Here is a 16,382-nt window from a genome sequence, read left to right as displayed (position 1 = left end):
AAAAATGAGATGTGTTAAGTTTTTGGTCATTTAGATCAGTAGGGTTAGTACTTGGTAGGTTTGTGATGAAGGATGCAATATTTGGGGGAACTTGTCTTCATAGTCATGGCATTCCCCTGTTGGTGTCACGACATTGAGTTATTTCTTTTCAATGTTGCAACATTCCCCTACTAAAGCTGCAACATCAAGTTTTTGTCTTCGATGTTGTGACTCGCCTTAATTGAAGTGGCGGCCTCATGCTTTTGCCCTTAGAGTTGCTGCATGCCTCTCTCAATGTCGCGGCATTACCTCCATATTTAGAAATTTTTACGTTTTAGTCCCTCGTTTATTATGGGTGTTTCATAAGAGCTTTCATAAGTTCACTTATAACCCAGATCTAAATAAATAATGTGTTTTACTAAGTTTTGAAACTAAATTACTTGTGTGACTTGTCTATTAAATATTGAAATAAAATAGTAGTTGTTTTGGCAACAAATATGACATTTTACATCTTAGATTCGACAATCAAGTCGGGAGTGGGTGTTACAAAGAGATTAGCTCAGTAGGAAAATAGAGTATCATGAAAATAATGAGTGGCTCAAAATTGTTGCTTCTTCGTCATCTCTACTATTATTTTTGCGGTCTAAGCTTTGGCAATGACATTGATATCATGAGATCATCGACACCCATCAAGGATCCTGAAACTTTAACTTCAAACAATGTTGGAATATGGTACAATTACTTTTAAATATTTTTAATAATTATAATAATTATATTTTAATAAAATCAATATTTTAATAAATTTTATACTTTTTCTATATTTTTACATCTTTATTAATTTTATCTTTCTTTAAATTATAAAATGTAGTAAAGTACATTCAAAAGGAATTTTTTAATTTTTTATAATTTTTAATAAAATTTGTATATATTTTAAATAATTTTCTTATATTTTTATATTCTTTTTCTAACTTTTTAATTAATTTTGATATTTTCTTTATATATTTTTAAATTTTTAATAATTTTTATATTTTTCTAGATTTTTTTATTACTTTTATTTCTTTCTGGTTATTATTATCATTTTTAAAAAAAATTCAAGGGTTAAAATTAATTTTAAGTAATATAATCAAACAAAATTTAGATATTAAATTTAGTAATTAAATTTTCAATACTTAATTTATCCTAAATGTTTGTGTACCTTGTTATTATATTATATTTAGGCATGGTGATAAATTTAACTCTGAACATTTACATTTTCTTTAATTTGATCTTTATTCTTTTTTGAGCTAAATTGAATTATTAATCTTTTAAAAAAGTCAAATTAATTTTTATTAATTTTTTAATGATATTGATGTAATAAACCAGATCCACTTCATGCTAACATGATGCTATATATGCCACATTAATAAATAATCTAAATATTATAAAATATTTAAATAAAAAATATAAATTATAAAAAATATAAAAAATTCATAAAAATTAAAAAATTAGCATGAAATACATGTAAATTATCATATTTAAAAATTTAATATTTTAGTTAATATTTCTGTTAAAAATAATTTAACTATTTTTCAAAAATTAATGATTAAATTTGAAAAAAAATTAAAAATCAAATTTAATTAAAAAATAAATATCAAATTAACAAAAATATGTAAAGCTAAATTTAATATTATATCTTATATATAATGGTATGGTCTCTTTCTGAAAGTACTCGTGTAAATATAAATATAAATATAGGTTACAGATTTATTACACCCTAATTTTTGGTTCATTTATTTGAACAGTCATTTCTCTTTCTTCTATCATCATCTTCCTCCTACCATCATCCCTCTTCTCTCTCTCTCTCTCATCGCTGCAAATCAGTGTTCTTTCCTTCTCTTCTCTTCTCATCTCATCTCAGTTCTCACCCACCGCCGTCTCCGCTGGTTTTTTCCGGATCTAACCTGTATCCCGTGTCGGAATCCGTGTCGGATCGTGTCGACACGGGTACTTCACCCCAAATTGCCGAGTCCGGGTAACGAAGATGAGAGGAGTCTTTATGGTAAAGTTTTAATATTAAGCACTATGTATGATGCTAGGTTGGAGAATCTGTGATTGCAACTGCAAGTTGACTTAGAGGATGGGATTTGCGTAAGGTTATATTTATTAATATATGTCATTGTTATTAGGACATGATATGAAGGGGAAGTCTTACTAAACGAAAGTTATGTTCCACAAAGTAAATATAGGCTGCATATAATTTGATTGCTGAAGTTTGATAAAAACATATCAGAAAGTTAAACAGAAAACATGTAAAAGGACTGAAGGAAAAGATGAGGCAGAAAAAATTTCTCAATGCAGTCCTACAGAATGGCTTCTGCATGGTCTCATTGATGGGCCTGTCAAATAGCTTAAGATCATACGCTTCTTAGCCTGTCCGCCTCTTCAAGGGTCATACTCTTACATTTCTTGTCCAAAGAGGTATCAAATAAAAAATGATGCTTTGAGTAACAGTTAGATTGATGTTGGGTTGCATTAATGTATGTAATGATGTTCTCTGATTTCAAAACCTTCAAAAATCCATGTATTTAAAACCTATATATCAAGAGATATAAATGGACTATGGAAATTATTATTTATTATGTCTTATTTGTAACGGTCTTTTCTCTTTGTATTTTGATTATTGCTTGTTCTATTTGTATGCATCTCAAGTTGCCTGTTGTTTATCCAGAACCCATCCTTATCTTAAACGAACCCGCTATTTTAGATGGTTCTTAGAATCATTAGGGATTGGATTGGTGCTTTATTTTATTCCTTGTTTTACCTTTCTAGACAATCTCTAGCTATCGAGCTCATTTTCTTGCAAATACACCTCTTTCTTTTGCCAAAGTAGAACTTTTGCTATTAGATTTGTTGGATAAGATTAATTATTTTTTATTTGGATGAAAAGTACATGTCTGTTTAAAGGCATAGATATCTAGCTTTCTGCTTATTTCTATTTTTTTTTACTTAATTCTGCCTTTTTTTCATAGGTACCACCAAAAACTGTGAAAAGATTAGTTAGGCGTTCCCTGAGTCAAAAGGTTCATACAAAAGCAGAATCTGGAACCTGCAACGTGTTCTCTGCTCCTTGTTCATCGTGTATGCATCTTAGTATATCTCAAATGGGATCGAAGAGGAGTGAGTTTTCTGATGAAACTGATAGTGTTGCTGTGGCAACTCAATATTCTATCAATGAGGATAAAACAAATGACAGCTTACAGCATACCCACAGTGAAGCAAGCAATTTACTGAGTGTCAATTCGAGTCATGATTCTTACTCTGAAAATATAGAAAGTAAAGCAACTACAAGGCCATCTGATGCATCAGAAGATGTTGGGATTCAGAGAACCTTCTCAAACAAGTATGATGGTTCCAAAGGTATTGAAGGCCATGATGATAGTTCTTTACGTGCTAGTAGAGCCAGTGGTGCAAACACAGCTTTCAGCTATTGTAACAAGGATTTAGACAGTAACAATTCATCTCGAAGTTCAGTGTCGGTTTGTAGTTTAGGATCTGGAAAAGTGCTTTCTTCCCAGAAGGTAGACTTGTCTGAACTTCCTTCTGTAAAGGAGGTAGATGACAGCAAAGTTTCACTGAGGATCCAAAGTCTATATTCACATTCTCAAAGTGACAAGAGTACTGTTGGAGGCAGTTCTGAGATTTCTACCAAAATCCATTTGAAGTCAGAAGCAGATACTGACCGGAAACCACTGGATAAAGCTGGTAAAAGCTTGAATGAAGGTGAGCATGATGAGTCAAATGAGTTGGTCGAGTTGCCTGGCAAGCTGGATTCTCCTTTGCAAGCAGCTTCTGGAGATGAGAGTTGTGAATCTGTTGCTACTGAACTCGATGTGAGTAAAAATATTATTATTATTTTTCTGATTCTTGTAATGCAGAAAGTATGCATGCATGACTGGTTATCATAGATTTTTTGGGACTTAGATTGTGGATGTTGTCCGTTTAGCTTAATGTAATGAACCTAAGAGGAAAGATATTAAAGATGCCATATTTTAATTGGTTTTCCCTTTGCACTTGGAGGTGCTGTCACTAAGAAAGTGCAGGTCCTTCTCATGGTTTAAGAATATTAAGCTGAATTCCATCAAAATTATATCATTAAAGAGAAGCATTCCTTTTGCTTTTACCTTGTAGGGCTGCTAGATCTGTTTGCTATTTTTAAGGAACTATTAATAATTGTTTCTATATCAATAGTTTTATTGATTTATCTTTTCTTTGTTTGCTCAATTTGTCCGGAATAGGTTAAGGTGTGTGATATTTGTGGGGATGCTGGACGAGAAGATTTGCTCGCTATATGTAGCAAGTGTGCTGATGGTGCAGAGCATACGTAAGAATAAACATCCCTTTATCCTTGTGTTCCTTAGCAGATTTTTATTACATTTCTATTTAATTCTTATCTGCATGCTATATTGATTGGTAGATTTTACATTATTAATGCTATTGACCAGTTACTGTATGCGAGAAATGCTTCAAAAAGTTCCTGAAGGTGATTGGCTTTGTGAAGAATGTAAGCTGGCCGAGGAAATTGAAAGCCAAAAGCAAGGTTAGTTATGAAGCATATGTAATAACAAATGTTATTCTGGCCAGAGCATGTACTAACCTCCTTACACAATTGAATTTTCAAGGTCTGGATTCTGAGGGGAAAAAGGCAAAAAAACTTAGCTCAACTACACAGAACTTAGGTAAGAGACATGCAGAAAATTTAGAGGATGCTTCAGCTTCGAAAAGACAAGCTGTTGAACAAAAAATGGGATCACCGAAATCATTGAGCCCCAGTAAAGCATCTGCATTGTCTAGAGAGGGTTCTTTCAAGAACATGGACAAGGGGAAAGTGAGGCCATCTCCACAACTTTCTCTTGGCAGTCATTCTGGTAACGACCTGCTGGAAACCACGTGCTCTCCTGCTTCTGGTCCAAGGCTGCAATTACCAAAAGGTAAGATGATTGATTTTGTTGGCTAAATTGTTTACCTTATATATATTTTGACTTCAGTATTGGTATACTGTTCTATTTGATACAGGTACTTTACTAAAATCCAATTCGTTTAATGCCTTAAATTCCAAATCGAAAGTGAAGCTTGTAGATGAAGTTGCTCTTCAAAAAGAGAAAACTTTTAGAAAACATGCATCCCTTAATAGCAAGGAGGAAGCTTCTAGGGTGATGGGGAAATCTATGTTATTTAAATCCACAAACTCAGGACGATTAAGTACTGGGGAATCGAAGTTTAAAATGCTATCATCTAAATATCCTCATGTTCAAGATCTGAAAGGATTAAAGCAAGTTAAGGAGCAGATATCATTAGAAAGGAAGAATTTATCAAAACTAGACCGCTCTAGTTCTACTGTCTCCACACCTAAAGTTGATCAGAAGCTGACTACTCGCACGGATACAATTTCTCATTCGTCTGCAAGCAACAGCCGGGAAACTAAGGCTGTTCGGTCTGATGGAAAACCAAGTACTTTATCAAGATCAACCAGCAATCTTGCTCGTAATGGCGTAGAAAATGCAGTTATTTCTGGTATGTTTTGACATTCTGATGGAGAGACTACTGAGTTTATGTTTTATTTTAGTGTTCACCTAAACTAGAATGTCATGTTGTATGTTCCATTTCTTACCTCATCTTTTTCATTGTTTTCTTTTGACTGATCCCAACCAATTAAGAGCATTCCTTTTACTTTGTAGCTTCTGGAGTTTCAACCACCAATGGGGGCATTTCTTCTGAACAGAAGTTAAACCAAGTTAGCCTGAAGGAAGAACCCTCGTCAAGTACTTCATGGACAGTTGAGAGGCAACCTAGTAATAATAATGTAATTATATCAGATGGGCTGTCTTGGTCATTAGATTTGACAAATCAGAGTGAGAGAATGGGTCATACAGCTGAATATTGCTCAGTCTCTCAGGCTTCTGGAGCTGATGAATCAGCTCCCAGGAGTTTTAAAGAGGAGATAAACAAAGGCAATAAGTTAAAAGCTGCAATTGAAGCAGCTATCCGTTTGAGGCCTCGAATATGTGAAAGAACTTCTCAAGATCCATCATCAGTTTCTGTGAAGGCAAAGACTATGATTTCCTTTGAAGGTACACATGAAAGCGAAACCAATCTTCAAAATCAGACTTCCACCAGTAATATGAAGTTGCTTAATGCACATTGCACTGATGCTCTTTCTGTAGTTTCTTCTGTTGGCAATGCCCCTCCTTTAGTTGCAGAGTCTGCTGTCTCTGAGATGTCTGCGATCCCAGAACATGAATGCATCTGGCAGTAGGATTCTTCTTCTATTTAACTATTTTCCTTCCTTTTCTTGCATGTTCGTGTGATAAAGATGATCCATTGTGCTGTATTTTCATTTGTTGCTGTGTACTGTGCCTTGAGATGTTTCTTACATGAGGATGATTCTGTTACTATTATGCAGGGGGGCTTTTCAGGTGCATAAAATGGGAAAACCTCCTGACTTTTGTGGTGGAATTCAGGCCCATCTCTCAACCCTTGCATCACCTAAAGTGATTGAAGTTGTCAACACTTTTCCCCTTGAAGTTCCCTTGAATGAAGTACCTCGCCTGAGCACTTGGCCTACACAGTTTCATAACAATGGCCCTAAAGAAGATAATATTGCTCTATACTTCTTTGCCAAGGACCTTGAAAGGTAGATTCAAATACACTTTGTTTTTTCCCCTGTTCACACCTTCTGCACCTCTTCTCGTTTCTCTTATTGATTTGATCATTGATGCAATTTCTAATTGGTTTGTTCTTTTTGATAAAAATAATTTCTTCTGCTTATGTTGCAGTTATGAGAAGTATTACAAAGTCCTTTTGGATACCATGGTCAAGAACGATCTTGCCCTCAAAGGAAATTTTGAAGGTGTTGAATTCCTAATATTCCCATCCAACAAACTTCCTGAAAGTTGCCAGCGTAAGGCTTGTTACAAAACTGAGATATTTAAGCACCGTTTATTACCCTGTAATTTTCCTTTTGGGTTGGCTAAATTTTTTGACCAAATCATAGTCAGAGTTCTGAGTTATGTCATCTCTTGGTATTTCAAACATAGGATCCTTATGATGGGGAAAAGGAAGAAGAAATGGCCTTTGGTTATACTCTCTGCATAAGGCAACATTGAAATCCTCTTTTGCTACTAAGCGTTTTTTTTTTCTTTGCCTCGTCAACTTTGGTTCTGCATGCTTCATTAGAACATGTTTATGGTTGTATAAGTTTAATCAAAGGTTCGAATTTCTATTTAGATTATAGGTGTTTTGATGGATTGCAAGTGGTTAACTTTTCTTTAGCACACTTTCCCTTGTTTCATTGGACGTTTTGGCATTTTTTTTGGAAAATTATTTGGTATACTGCTAAGGAGTTTTTATACTGCACAAGCAGGGTTATGGGAGTGACATGTGGCTGTAGGGTGTAGTAAATAAATATATATATTTGAAGAATTGTCATCTTTTAACTTCGCTTGTGGAGTTAAAAAACTCCATTGCCAGTGTACCAATACAAACCCTTTTGCTTTTTGGTTTTTATTAAATAACATTGACAGAAATGGTATCATTTACAAAATACCCTTTTGCTTGGAGTTAATAAAGTCTGTGTCGTGGTCTTCATTGCATGACTTCCTATTTCTGCATTAGTATAACACAGAGTGAATAGCTTCTTAATCATAAAATAGTTGGATGCTGTATAAAACCTTCCATTCCACCTATATGATATGACATTGTACAGAAATTCTTTGATATCAAATCAGTTTAACTTACTTAAACTCAGAACCATTTTAGAACTGTGATCTTTTATATATCAAATCATGGACCATTTCGTAATCTTAAATTTGCTGAGGTTTCTGTTGCATGGCTTCCTGACTCTGACATTGTATTTGACAGGATCTCACTTTCACCTTTTGAAAAAACAAGCTCATCTTATACCCTTTGAGAACTGTGAATTTTTTAGATCTATTTTGATTTCTTTCTCTTATTTTCAAAAGTCTTTTTTGTTAGTATTCTATTGCTTGCTGTTTTTACGTTTAATATGTTCTATTTTCTTACTGAGAGGGCAAAAACTGGATGATAAAATTTGTGCTTTGTTTTTTGCAGGGTGGAATACCTTATCATTCCTCTGGGGTGTTTTCAAGGGAAGAAGAGCAAATTGTTCAGATTCCTCAAAGAGTGTATGCATTCCTGATGCAAGTATGGTACATCTGGAGAGAGAGAAATCTACTGATGTCCCTCAGCCAGTGGAGAATGAATCCGCAGCATGTGACAGTTCATGCAATGTAGTAGTAACCGGTGCTGTTGAGAAGATTTGTATCTCAACAGAAAGAGTTTCTGATAGCAAGGTCTTTTCTTTTGGGAAGACATATGTGGGGATAAAAGCAAAGTTGGAGGAGCAAGATGGAAACATTGATAACAAATACTTGTTGAGGATTGCAACAAACAGCATAAAGGTTCATCCAGACATGAAATCCACTAGTCATCTGGTAATGTGTTCTTCTGTCAATGTATATTACTTGAACAACGTCAAGTTCTTGTTGCTGTAGTTGATTTCTTCTTGCCATTATTTGCTAGTCAACCCTACAATCAGCTAGAGTGTTAGTGACATAATGAAGTCTAATGAATTAACTTACTCCAATACAAGAAATTAAGAATCCAGTTCTCTTCCTAGCTTTTCAATGAATGTGTGGTGCATTTTATGATGAAAATTGCTTATGGATTTACACATCTTTCTGGAGAAATGTTGTTGGTTCTCTTTTCTAATGTTAATGCTGTTAAAATTCATCATAAGGTTCTTTTGTGTAAAATCTAGCCTTCTAAATATTTCATAGGACTGAGCTGAAATTTCACGGGGTGCTGTTGCTTGTTATAACTCATCCTTAGAAATCAACATGAAGTCAAAATTCCTTGCATTCATCTATTATTGTTGCATATCTGATTTCTATGTTTATGTCTTCAATGTGAATCTTTCTTATACGATGGGCTGCAGGTTGCCTCAATTTTTATTGGTTAAATACAGAATGCTTGCCTTGCCTGTAAATAAGGCAGGCTTTTTCTAATGGATGGTGGTAGTCGGAGGACATAGGCGGTAGTTTTATCCTGTTGTTAGTGCATGGGTACAATATCTGGCTGTATATTTGTTCATTTTTCTTGAATCAATGTTTGGCCGTTTATTTGGACTTTGCATGTTTTGTCCCTTTGCTGTCATCCTGCTCCTCAGAATGGGAAGAAGAGAGGAAATAATATGATATTCCTTTTTTTGGTGGTTTCTATCATGGGTAGTCTATGTCAACCTTCATTAAATTGGTTAAATGCTTGACAGGAATTGTTGAGCCACTTTGTACTAATCAGTGTTTCAACTTCAAATATTAATTATTTTCTTTCTTTTTTCATGGTATATTGTTATCAATTATCTGCTTATTTTAAGACTTTTATCTGATATATTTTAAGCTAGTATTCTTATTATCTAATGTATTCTCTGTTCTGTTGGACAGCTAAAAACTGAGCCATAAATATGGGAGAAAATGATTTGGGTTGTAGTCCTGATTCTGAGTGATGTTACTGAGCAGATAATTTATGATTCCGACCTTCGTCATAGGATCAATGGTGTCTGAAGTCCATCTTTCCCACCTGAGAAGGACTAGTAATCATTAAAACTTTACTGTTTTTGGTTATTTGTTTCTTCTATTGTGAGGTGGGGAGGTGGGTTGATTGAAAGACATGTTAAAATTTGACGATTTTGCCTGTTGATTTGTTTATATTATATCGAACTTGTTGCTGTGGGTTTTAGGCAAACGGGAAAAGGACAAACTCTTTTCCATAAATGTTGACTTTGACATTATTTTGCAGGATGATGGCAAAGTTCCAGATTGTAGATTAGACACAGAACTCAAGCCTTGCCATCAAGCTACAGAAACCAATATTCGGTCGTTTGAAGTTAAGAAAGAGGAAATGCAAATGCCTGTAGAAGAAGATTATCCATCTTTAAAAGATCACCCTACTGGAAAGCAAGAGGTGGTTATTGTGGGGAAGATTGATGGAGAGTCTGTTAAAATTAGACAGTCTAGGGATGATGGATATGCTGATGTAAATACCTATTCAAAGAGAGATGTTAGCAGTTGGCAGTTGAATCATCGGAAACGCCCATACTTGGATCTTACAGAAGCAGTTCCAGAAATGTCTACCGAGTCAAGTCAAAGAATGCCATGGAGTGAAGTGAGGAGAGTTTCCACAGATAGAGGAAGTGATGACAAAAAGCTGAAGACGGGTTTCACTGGAATATACGAATATAACGGTGCTAGAGATGAAGGCACATTTAGTGATAATACTGCATTAGATAGACATGGTCTGGGTTCTGGCTCTTGTGTTAAAGAGAGATGTAACATTGCTTGCGAAGAAAAAGGTGTCCCCAAGGACATGGGAAGTGGCGAAAGGTTCTTTCCCATAGGTTCAGATCGTGCTAGGGAAATTCGAATGGAATGGAGGGAAGAGCTTCTGGTAAAAGATGAGGACAGAGCTGGGGATGCCTCTCCAAATCTTGAGCTTGCTTTGGGGGCTGAGATGAGACCACCAAATAAGGGGATCCTGCCTTTCTTTGTTGGAACAGCAGACAAAAGTGAGAACCTGGATAAGGTAACAGGAAAGGAAGAGGCGGATGATGTGTCTGCCTCGCTTTCCCTTTCTCTGTCGTTCCCGTTCCCGGAGACAGAAGGGAATGCGAAGACTGTATCTAAAACTGAGCAGTTCTTGCCGGAAAGCCATGGTGTGAATACTTCCCTGCTACTGTTTGGGGGATTCCCTAACAAATAGTATGATGGTGATCCTAGGTTTGTTTATAAGCGTTACTGTTGGCGGCCATACATGAATGTTGTAATACTGTATACCAGGTCACTAGCTCATTTAACTTCTTCCATTGGGGCTTTCTAGGAGAAACTCACATTCCATCTGTTCATAACCCATATAATTACAGAACTTAGCAATAAACCCCCTCCCCAACTCTCTCTAACACTTAAAAGGTACAATTATTATTAAATTATTATTAAACATAAAGTTTTGCATAGTTTTGAAACTAAGGTAAGGTAATTCTTAATTAAAATGTCATTTATTTAGATTAAAAGATTTAGTTGTTTGGACAATACAGAGTAATTGAATGAACATGTAATAATTAAGGTAGTAATTATGTTTTTTTTAATTATAATAAAACTTTTATAAAATAATACTCTTGGGACCCGAAAAAGTTATTATTTTATTGAGCTTATTAGTTTATTGATAAATGAATATCTTATTAATTTATCGATAAATTAATATTTATTAATTTAGAGAATATTTCATCCTTTGTACGAGAGTTTTATTTTTATTATTATTTTATTAAAATTTAATATGCATGTAGGTGCAATGAATCAAAGTTAATTGGTTCATGTAACAAAAAAAAAGTTAATTAATTGGTTCATGTAACCAAAAAGAAAGAGTTTATGGTTTCAAAATTCAATATGTATATATTCATTGGATAGATTAAAATTTTTTATTATAAATAAATACATGTATGTATCAAAATATTATAATTTTTATGTTCTTTTCCTCTGTGGCTTCCCAGTTGAAATGTGTAAAAAGGGTTTACATTGACAGATGAGATGAGAAAAATATTTGATCCCTCTGTTAGCCAATCAACAATATCAAATATTCATAAAAGGTCATCTAAACATTTATTAAAAGAGATAAAGAATAGCAATGTTAAAAGGCACAAATAAGTCAATTATCCCGAATTAGAGAATGTATTGTACAAAAATGAGCATCCCTCTTCAAGTAAAAAGATGTGCAATAGTAGGTTCAACAAATATTTGATCTTTCTGTTAGCCAATCAATAATATCAAATATTCATAAAATGTCATCTGACCATTTATTAAAAGAGATAAAAGAATAGCAATGTTAAAAGGCACAAATAAGTCAAATATCCCGAATTAGAAAATGTATTGTATGAGTGGTTTCTCCAATATTAAGAGAAAGTAAACATGATTGGAGAAATCATTCAAACTAAAGCAAAAGAGTTTCTACAGAAAATGTATGGTGATGCAAATTCCAAATTTAACTTCTCAATTGGTTGGCTAGAACGGTTCAAGACAAGACATGAGATTAAGTCTTATAGAAGATTTGGTGAAAGTGATTCGTTGTAATGGAGAATATTGAAGATGTTTTACCTCAAATAAGAGGTAAATTGAAATTTTTTGATTGGAAGGATATCTATAATACGGATGAAAAAGACTTATTTTATCATTTGCAAGCAGATCTTTCACTGGATACAAAAGCAATTAGAAGGTCGAAAAAAAGACAAGGAAAGACTTACTGTTGTGGTCTGTTGTAATAGAGATGGTTCAGATAAAGTGTCTCTCTGGGTTATTGGTAAGTTTGCTAATCCTAGATGCTTTAAACATGTGAATATTGACAATCTTAACTGTCATTATCGAGCCAACAAAAAAGCATGGATGACTGGATTATTTTTTTCAAGAATTTGTTCCCTGGTTTGATGCTAGAATGATTGGTAGAATGGTGTTGCTTATAGTAGACAATTGCCCAGCCCATCTCAAGGTTATTGAAGGCTTGAGAAACGTTGAATTATTCTTTTTGCCTCCAAATTCAACATAAAAAATTCAACCATGTGATGCTGGAATTATTAAAACAGTTAAGATTTATTATCGACGTCACTTTTATTCTAGCATCTTGGAAGGTTATGAGAAAGGAGAAATAAATCCTGAAAAGATTAATGTATTGGATGCAATCCATTTTATTAATGCAGCTTGGAATATTGATGTGAAGCCTACAACTACTGCAAATTGTTTCCGACATTGCAAAATTCGATCCTAGGAGGATATGCCTCTCGAACAAGAAATTGGTGGTGTTCAAGATATTCATAAATTAAAAGAAGTAATTTTTGATTTACACTATAGAAATGCCATGGATGTTGAGCATATTTTGAATTATCCAAGTGAAAATGAATCTTTAATGGAGTCATCTACGGATGATAAAATTGTTCAAGGAATAATGGATTTGCCAGTTGATGACGAGCAAGATCCAGATGACAGTAGTGTTTTACCACATGTTTCTCCAAAAGATGCTTTTCTACCTGTGGATACCTTGACGAATTATTTAATACAACACGAGAAGAATATAACAGATTTGGTTTATACCCTTCTAAATGTTAAAAATGAAATTGTATTTGATTCATATGCAAAGAAGAAACAGATAACTATAGATGCATATTTTAGGAAAGAATAAAGTTGAAAAAAAATAAGAGTCGTCTAGAAAACACTTTAGTTTTATGTATTGTATATAAAATTTTCAGTATATTTAATGAATTGTTATTTTATATTTTCATTGGGCCATTATGGATTTTTTAAAAAAATTATTATCTTATGCATTTAGCGAGGTTATTATTTTATTCGCTTGGCCCAAGTCGGGACCGAAAAAAAATATTATTTAACCAAGATTATTAATTTATCGAATATTCATTTATCTAGGTTCTATTGTATAAAAAGTTGTATTTTCTTTATATGTATTTAGCTAACAAAATGTAACTAAATTACAATTTTTTATGTTATGTTTGGTAATATAAATTACAATTATATAAGTTATATATTTTAAAAATATTAACTACTACAAAATAATATTAATATGATAAATTTTTTTCTAAAAGAGTAACAAAAATTGAAATTAAATCATTCTAAGGAATATGTTAGTTTATGAAAGTAATCGATAATACGATTACCTACACAAATAATCAGAAAAATTAACATCATATACAATTTTATTTAATTGCTTTAACATTTCATATTTGGAGTATTATTTTCCCTTTTAACATTTAGGACTAGTTTGACAATGCTTTTGAAAAGTGCTGTGAAAAAGTGCTTTTGAAAAGTTTGGTTTAAAATTTGATTGTTTAACATTGCTGTCAAAAAGTGCTTTTGAGAAATAAAATGTCTATTTTAGACATGTTATTATCAAGTAACAAATATGAATTTAAATAATATTTAAATTAGTTAATATTATTATATTTTAGTAAGAATATAAAAAAATTATTATAACTTGTTGTTAATATTTTAATATATGAAATATAAATTTTAAATATATTTAAGCAATAAATATTAATTATTTATAAAATTTAATTAGAATATATAAACTATATTTTAAATATTTAAATATAACCATTAAATATTTGTAATTAGTATATTTTTTTATTTTTAATTAATGATTTTAACACATTTGTAATTAAGCACCAAGAAAAAAAAGGAAAGTACTATGTTATTAGAGAGGTGAAAAAATAATTAAGCACCAAAAGTGCTTATGGGAGAGGAAAAGCTAAAATTTTTAGCTTCTCTTTTTTAGAACTGCTTTTGAAAAGCATTTCTGAAAAGCTAAAAATTTCAGCCAAAAGCAGCTTGTTTAGCACAACTTTTCTTCCAAAAGTGCTTTTGGAGTCAGAAGTGCTTTTTGTAAGCAATGAAGAACAGGCCCTTAATATGTACTTATCATCATTTGAATTTGAATTTATATCATTAAAATTATCAAGATTTCTTTCTTTTATATACTCTTCTATCTCTGAATGAAGTTATAAAGTATACAACATATTAATATGATTTAACTTTTATTTTTGTGAGGTAATATTAATATGAGAAATCTTTGTTTTTTTAGAACATCAAATGTTTTCTCAACCACATTATATTTGAGTTCACAGTGCAAACAATCTGTAGTTTTGATTATAGAAACTTATATACACTTAATTTGGAGAAAAATTATGATATGTTATAACACTTTTTATAATAAGTAAATCAAGTTAAAAAAATATAAAAATGTAAAAATATAAAATATAAAATTTATAAAAAAAATGTTTTATAAAGTGTCCAAGAACTTTCAAAACACTTCTTATAAATAATATAATTTTTTTCATAACTTTAAGAAGTTATTTTTTTATCAATAAATTATGACAAAAAATTATAACGGTTTTTTTTATAAATAATTATATTATTTTTATAATAAATAACATGAACATGTAAATAAGTTATGTCCATACTTTTTAACCATAAATTTTTATAAATAAGTATATATTAACACTTTTATAACATGTAAATTATTTTTATAATATTTTTTATTATAATTTTAGAAATTTTTTATGATTTAAATAATATATATTTTTTATAACTTTATAAAATACATATAAATTTTTTTATAATATAATCTTTTAGGATTTATAATATAACTTTAGATATTTTTGGTAATAATCATCCCAAATGCTCATATGTGTTTATGCTTATAATATAATTTTTATAATTTAAACTTGTATAAAAAATACTTTTTTAAAGTTAAATCATGTACGCGTATTTGGAAAGCTATAGGGTAATTGAATTTTGGAGTAATTACCTGCGAAATTTTTTCAATTCTCATTCTCCTCTTAAGAATTAGAAATTGTAATTGAGGTGTTTCAATTACACCCAATTTAGTGAGATCTAAAATTATAATGATTACTCAAACATGAAATCCCTATGTAATTATAAGTAATAACACCCAAATCCAATTATTAGGTGACTTTCCAAATACTATGTTAGGGTTAAACATTAATTTGGCTCCAAAATAGTAAATTTAGAGTAAAAAATTAAACATTTCTGTAAATATAAATATATATAAGGTTTTCTATTTTTTGTTAATTTATATTTATATTTTTTCAAATATTTTGTAAGAATTTAATTTAAAGTTTTCTTCAAACAATCTTATATAAAAATATAAAAAAACTTTTAATTAATAAAATCATAAATTACTATATTAATTTTTGGATAGAACATATTATACTAAAATATATTTTTTTTAATTAAAGAATGTGTTATATTTTGCTAATTTATTTTGCAATTAGCGTCTATATGTACTCCTACCATTGATATTATATGGGTGTGTACAATTTCATTACAAATAAAAGTTCTACACATGTTAAACAATTGAGAGTTGAGAGGCTTTCACTATGTTCCTTTGATATACCTATGCTTAATTCATCAAATCTTTTTTTCTTTTCCATAATTCGTCTGTTGAATCGTAAATGCTTGGTTTTATTTACTATTTTTTCAATATTTGTTCGGTAATGTCTATAAGAAAAATATGAGGTTTGCTATAACTTTTATGGGAGTGAGATTTTACATGCTTATTCTAACATCCCTAAAATCATTATAACAAATAAGGGTGCTATACCTACAACATACATAATGAATTTCTTGAGTAAATGAAATGAGATATATCGGTGTTAGTAGAGAAGGGTATTGGATATCAAATAAAGTTGAAACAAGTATTATATTGTGAGAGATTAATTTGTGGTATAGACTAAATTGTAAAGATGTAAAAAATAACAGGGTCAAATTATAAATATT

The 16,382-nt window shown here is 31.4% G+C and overlaps 1 protein-coding gene across 2 annotated transcripts; it reads left to right on the top strand.

Annotated features, from left to right (window-relative positions):
* The first annotated feature begins 1,727 nt into the window (after nt 1-1,727).
* Nucleotides 1,728-11,054, top strand: LOC107950612 (uncharacterized). 2 transcript variants are annotated; one of them, XM_016885492.2, is made up of 12 exons: nt 1,728-2,017; nt 2,988-3,848; nt 4,254-4,339; nt 4,461-4,555; nt 4,638-4,946; nt 5,032-5,529; nt 5,694-6,086; nt 6,180-6,267; nt 6,419-6,649; nt 6,792-6,916; nt 8,086-8,468; nt 9,832-11,054. In XM_016885492.2, exons 1-12 carry the CDS (start codon nt 2,000-2,002, stop codon nt 10,789-10,791), a joined length of 4,047 nt encoding a protein of 1,348 aa, XP_016740981.1. In that variant the 5' UTR covers nt 1,728-1,999; the 3' UTR covers nt 10,792-11,054. The 2 variants fall into 2 exon arrangements, with proteins under 2 accessions (XP_016740981.1, XP_016740979.1); XM_016885490.2 differs by having other exon boundaries at nt 5,694-6,267.
* Nucleotides 11,055-16,382: the final 5,328 nt, after the last annotated feature.

Source organism: Gossypium hirsutum, chromosome D03, assembly GCF_007990345.1.
Source record: "Gossypium hirsutum isolate 1008001.06 chromosome D03, Gossypium_hirsutum_v2.1, whole genome shotgun sequence".
NCBI classification, from domain to species: domain Eukaryota; kingdom Viridiplantae; phylum Streptophyta; class Magnoliopsida; order Malvales; family Malvaceae; genus Gossypium; species Gossypium hirsutum.
The sequence above is the reverse complement of the archived record's forward strand: the minus strand, read 5'-3'. Positions and strand labels throughout refer to the sequence as shown.

What these genes read in the sequence shown, in the direction of transcription:
- LOC107950612 (XM_016885490.2), top strand. An exon ending in CTGTTGCTACTGAACTCGAT is followed by an intron (nt 3,849 to 4,253) that starts GTGAGTAAAAAT and finishes TGTCCGGAATAG; the next exon opens with GTTAAGGTGTGTGATATTTG. An exon ending in GCTGATGGTGCAGAGCATAC is followed by an intron (nt 4,340 to 4,460) that starts GTAAGAATAAAC and finishes GCTATTGACCAG; the next exon opens with TTACTGTATGCGAGAAATGC.